This window comes from Lytechinus pictus, chromosome 13, assembly GCF_037042905.1.
Source record: "Lytechinus pictus isolate F3 Inbred chromosome 13, Lp3.0, whole genome shotgun sequence".
In the NCBI taxonomy this organism is placed as follows: Eukaryota; Metazoa; Echinodermata; class Echinoidea; order Temnopleuroida; family Toxopneustidae; genus Lytechinus; species Lytechinus pictus.
In genome coordinates this window covers 25,413,843-25,419,842 of record NC_087257.1, presented here as the reverse complement: position 1 = coordinate 25,419,842, position 6,000 = coordinate 25,413,843, and the positions used below count along the sequence as shown (strand labels likewise).

Genomic DNA, 6,000 nt, shown 5'->3' with positions numbered 1-6,000 from the left:
CTAGATTCTACATTCCTCTATTTCGTGAGCTATATCTCCATTTTTTCTTGCTAGTTTTCCCCGAGCTTTTGGTATGATGTAGCTGAGATTCTAAGCTTTCGGAATGCGCCCTCCATTTTTCGATCAGATGCCAGGATCATGCCCGTTTTTCGCTTGCAAAATTGGATTTGTAATTCTCAAAGTTGCTTACGTGTAATCTCTATGGGGAATATCGTGGCTCAATGGATAACGCACTTGACTTGAGTTCTCGGGGGCGCAGGTTCGAGTCCTGGGGGTGAATAATGATTTTTTTTTTTTTTTTTTTTTTTTTAATACCTCGTACATGATCCTTTATGATAATTAAAAGGTATGAAAGTTAAAATTTAGCCAGATTAAACAGATTATAATTACTTTTTTCATATCACATGTATTTTCATATATCAAAGAGACCCTTTTCACAGTGCTTTATCATCTCCCGTCTTTCACAAGTATTCCATCCATAATGAACATTCCGTTGTCATCATGAAGATCATATTGATCTGCTTGAACATGGTAATAGTGATCATGATGGCGAGAATAAGGACAGACCACCTAATTCGTCCGCATGACGAATTAAAATCTAGTTATAATCTCTTACCAGTTCTTTGGACTAAGTTTTTCTTCTCAGTTTAATGACCCGGCTTTCATTGTTAACATCATCATCATCATCATTTGAATTATTAGGCAGTACTGATTTCAAACTGAATTAATATTAAGATAATCATAATCTCCTACCAGTTCTTTGGGCTAGGTCTTTCCTCTCCTCCTCCAGTTTGGCAACCCAGCTTTCCTCCATCCTTCTCAATGCTTCCTCATTAGCCAATATGAGGGCTTGACGAAGGTCATTCATGGCCTGGGCCTTCTCGTGGGTCATCTCAGCTCTCAAGGTCTCCATCTGGCTCATGTACACTTGTTCCAAACTGGACTTGATGGCTTCCACTTCTGTTTGGGATTTGGTCTAAGAAAGATATAGATATTGCTAATATCAAGGCTTCATTATAAGAGTCTAGTTTCCTGTCTTGTTAAAACTTCCAAAAGTTCTCAACCAAATATATTCTGGATATCATTGAAATCCATAATTTACTATGTTGTTATTGTGATGTCTGTAAATCTTTTTTCTAAACTTGTTTAATTATTATTTGTTTGTTTAGCTTTCTATTGTTTATGCTCTCCTTCTATCTGATATACCCTGCCAATGACATTAGCTTTGTTAGATATATACTGCTATCTGTTTAATACTGACCTGGGTTTTGTGCAAGCTTCTTTGTTCAGTGTTCATTCCATTGATTTAAATAAAGATTACAATTTACATATATAATTTTTGTAAAAAAATTCTGTTTTGGTGATTATATTTCAGGTTTTCAAAACTGAGAGTGTGCCTGAAATGGAACGAAAACTTGTTGTGCATGGGACTATTGAAAATCTTGTGCATTCTTACGTTGCATTGCTGTCTGATTTCATCTGTTTCTAATAATCATTCTTGATCATGGCTTTCATTTCCCCAAATACAGTTCTTCCTCTCAAGATCAATTCATCTTTGCTGGCTTTTATAACAAGTGAGACGCACAACAAAAATTGTGGTGCATGGGACTACAATCTCGCAAATGCTAACTTACCTCATATTGTTGTCTGATCTTTTCAATCTCTTTCTGGTGATTTTCTTCAATCTTTGCTTTCATTTCCTCAAATATCTCTCTCTGTTTCAGATCTAATTCACCTTTCAGAGCCTCCATCTCCCACTCATGTTGGTCTTCCAATTCCTTAAAAGAGTAAAAAGGAAGAATGAATGAATGGAATGAAAATAAGATGTTTTCATTGAGGAATCGATTGACTCTTTTATATTCTTACGTCTTGAAAGGTCTTTGAGGTAGGTTCTTCTCCCTTTCATTATCCTCCCACCCTCCTCCTCCTCCACCTCCTTTTATCCCCACCCCCTTCTCTTCTTCCTCCTCTTGTTCTTTATTTCTTCTCATCTTTCTTCTACTTCCTCAGTCCTCGTGCCCACCACTTCCTCCTTTGTTTCCCCCATTCCCAATATTCTTCTTAATCTTTCTATTTTTATTCTACATATCAATAACCTCAGTCATCTTCTTGCTTTGTTCTTTTCCTCTTTATATTTCCCCCTTCTCTTGTCCTCAAGTGCTCATAATACATTTTCAGAATTAAAACATATACCATAAATCAAAAACAAAATTAAATAGTAATCTGCCTTTATGTAGCACTAAAACAAACCAGGGCCCTGAAAAACAAAACTTGGTGATTGAATGTGGAACTGATTTGTATGATTAATTGCACACAAAAGCCATTGCAATTTGTCATCAAATGAATCCAAAGATCAATTCTTAAGCTCAATGTTACAGGGCCCGGGAAGATGTGTCCAAGCACTTTGCAGATATACCTGGGCCCCGTAACACAAAGATTAGCAATTAACCGCTAATTTGAAAGAACAATTCTGATTGGTTCCTAGTCAGTCAACTGAGCAAAATGTGCATGCAACGATAATCTTGATAGGCCAGTTCAGTTAGCGATTAATCAATAACCTTTGTGTTACGGGGTCCCGAAGTCAGTAGAATTTGCCTTGCCGATACTTTCCCCTTCTCACCTGTAAAGTCTGTACATGTTCGGCTTGATCCTGTTCCATCACTCTCTCATGAATGGATTTGATCGTTCCCAACTGCTTCTTCCTCTCCTCCTCAAGCTCCTCCTTCATGCCTTGGATACGGCATTCAAACTCACCCTTCATCTCCTCCAGCTATAGAATGATTTTTAGGGATATTAATGGGTGCATAAAGAAACATCATTCGGCTTTCTCATGTGGACAAAAAATGTCCCTGAAAAAAAATGTGATTTTTACCCTGAAATGTTGCTCAAAGAAACACCATTCTGCTTCCGCATGGAGAGAAAAAAAAATCCTTGAAAATATAATTTTTCTCTGAAATGGTAGATAAAGTAAACACCATTCTATCTGCTCATGGGGAGAAAATCAATCCTTTACTCTGTCTGAATCCATCTCCTTTGTGCAAGGGCAATTCCACATGAGAAAATGTGATCATGACCCACCCCCTTTTTTTTGGGGGGGGGTTGCTCCTACTTTTGTCTCAAAAGTAGGAATCTTGATTGAGGAGGGTGAAATGAATCATCATCATGGGTAACAAAAGGCACCTCACCATAATTTAGAGATGAGAGAATCTCCCAAATCATTGCTAATCCTTACATTCACCAGACAAAAACAGAGGAATACAGAAAAGTCATTGCTACGGAAGCAAAGCGCCTTTATAAATCTGGATTCAAAAGTGCGATGCATCTCTCAGATATTCAGAGTGGCTTCCCAATCGTCTCGTCTTTCATAAATTGAGGATTGACAAAACAATGCGTCTGGATTTCTTGCCCAAAACTCCGTCTTTTGGTAAAGTAGTATCCAGAGGGACCAGGGGTGAGTTTCACAAAGAGTTAAAGTGTGACTTATACGTTTTTTACACAGGATTTTCTTAAAACCGGACTATTGCTAACCCTGTTCTATCCTTGTCCCTGTACTATTTTTTTCCTTTTCACACACGCCAAATTTTCCGCCAAACCACAGCTAAAGAAATGCTTGCTTATCTCAATCATAAATCAGTAGTCCATGACTGCTGGTAGCCGTTCATGAGTGCTTATCTCTGATTGGACGACAGCACTGGCTTTGTTGCCCCTAGGGCATAAATCGAGCAACGTCCTTGGCTTAGCTAAGTTTCTTTTTAGACTAGCACTCGAACTATCACTCTTAGCACCGCAATTGCTCGGCTAACCCTGCTATTTTGCAGGGCCAAATAATCCTGTACTATAGGTGGGGTTAGCCCACTTTAGAAAAAAACGCTGTGTAAAAAGAAAGTGGGCTAAGCTTAACCCTGTGAGTTAAGGAAATTTTGGTATGTGTAAAAAGCATATTAGTGTTTATGCATACACGACAACCCACAAGTTATTTTAATACTGCAATAACAGATATGCTGGAGTGCGTGTCCCCTGCACATGATTTGACCAATGCAGTGATGCATTATATCCCGCCCACCACTGAAATTTAAGTGCAACTCTATTAAAGTCACAAGTAAATCTTTGTGAAACATCCCCCCCCCCCCGATATCATATTCATACACTGAGTTACTTTTGATATGGCTCAATTTTCCTTTATTTAGACACAGTATCATGCAATGAATTATCTAGTAAAATGCCCCTTCCCTCTCTCTCTACCGTCTCTCTCTCTCCTTCCTTTTTTCTCTCCCTTCTCTCTTTTTTCTCTCTTTAACTTTTTTATTCTTCTTGTCCTGTTTTCTGACTCTTCTTTCTCTTGTGTACTCTTTGTCCTTGCTCTACCCACCGCCCCCCCCCCCTTAACATATAAAATGAAATTCCTTTCTGAGAAATGCAAGAATCTTTCACAAGAAATCATAAAAAATTAATAGTACAGCATAAAAAAATACACCTGCGTTGACTTTGTAATTGAACCTAGTGTGCAAGTGTCAATTAATCATTTCAATTTAATGATGGGGCAGAGTTCTGAAACCGTTCACATACATCTATTACCAATAATTTATCTAGTTTAAATTGTCAAGTATTAAAAATGTGATAAATTGACGTTTTTTTAAATACTTACACGTACTTTTCAGCAATGTTTTTCTAGTTTTAATATCTTTTTAATTTAAAGTACCAAAATTTTTGGAATAGTGGTCAATACCCGTAATATTTATTTTCATATATCTACTTCTACCTTTACTTTTCAGATTATCAACGATTTATTTTGATATGATGATTCAATAAAAGGTACATCAAATTACACTCAGGGGAGAACAGAAGTAAAGTTTGATTCTTCTTTTTTTGCAATGTTATACATACATGTATATTGTATAACCAGACAGAATTGTAGTTATGGTATTAAAATTCACTCCAAAAATTATTGTTCAAAGTCTGGGTCCATTCAGAACAGAAATGAAAAGAATAAATAATGGTGTTCAGAACAAACTACAAAAAATGGAACTTGCATGGATGGAAGAAAAGTGCAAAAAATAAAATCAAGAAAATGTGTTGATAGAGTTACTTTCATGCAAGAATATGCAGAATCCATATAAACCAAATAGAAAAGGAAAAATAAATGGATTGTGAATGATAAAGAATGATAAGACTAACAATCTTAAAATTAGTTAAAGCTTAAAAAAAAATAATAAAAGATTAATTTTAATGTGATCTAGTCAGCATGCTTTAAAAGTTTAGAACACAAAATGATTGAATAATAAAAACAACTTTACTCAAATTATTTGGTTTGTTCTGGAAGTTATTTTAATTATAAAAATAACATGCACACTTCAAAATAAAACATCATAGAAATATATTCACATGACAAATTTGTTGTACATCAAAGTATACATTAAGTCTGGGTCAAAAGCAGATCCTAATTTGCTTCTCAAGCCTAGATTTTTTTTCTCTCACAGTTCCTGTAATTCTGTCATTTCAAGATTCTTGTATTGGTTTACTATTTACTTGAGGGTTTGATATTTTGAAGAAAAAATGGAAATAGAACATGAAAGGGCAAACTAAAATACAAATTTCTGACAAGTTTCACAAAATCACAGGAATTCCATATTGTTTTGACGTTTTATTATAGAATTGGTAGCATGGCTTATTGATAGGCAAAGTTGAAAGACCCTTTAAACATTATTTGTATCCATACTTTTGATAGTGTGCATGTTTCATAAAGATTAAAGCAAATTTCAAACATAATACAGCTTAAGTTTTTATTTTGACTTTATATACCGGTACACCATAAATTCACATTAATTTGTTTAATATTACTCGAGTTTTTAATTCCATCAAAGGAAAATCTAAATTTAGTTTCATAATAGTGTAAAGTGTGTATTCCACAATTTTGTTTTATCTTATTTGAATTTAAAAAAATCTAAAGAGCAATTTTTTAAATATAAATGCAAATATGCATATAAATAAACAGTCTAAGAC

At 35.2% G+C, this 6,000-nt stretch overlaps 1 protein-coding gene across 2 annotated transcripts in view; it reads right to left on the bottom strand.

Annotated features, from left to right (window-relative positions):
- Positions 1-310: 310 nt before the first annotated feature.
- Positions 311-6,000, bottom strand: part of LOC129274265 (putative leucine-rich repeat-containing protein DDB_G0290503) — a 32,037-nt gene continuing 26,347 nt past the window's right edge. For both annotated transcript variants that reach the window (XM_054911102.2, XM_064108957.1), the window contains 3 exons: positions 2,621-2,770; positions 1,635-1,778; positions 311-976 (listed from right to left, as the gene is read on the bottom strand). In XM_054911102.2, coding sequence (XP_054767077.2) covers positions 740-976; positions 1,635-1,778; positions 2,621-2,770 — 531 coding nt within the window. In that variant the 3' untranslated portion in view covers positions 311-739. The remainder of the gene's footprint in view (positions 977-1,634; positions 1,779-2,620; positions 2,771-6,000) is intronic.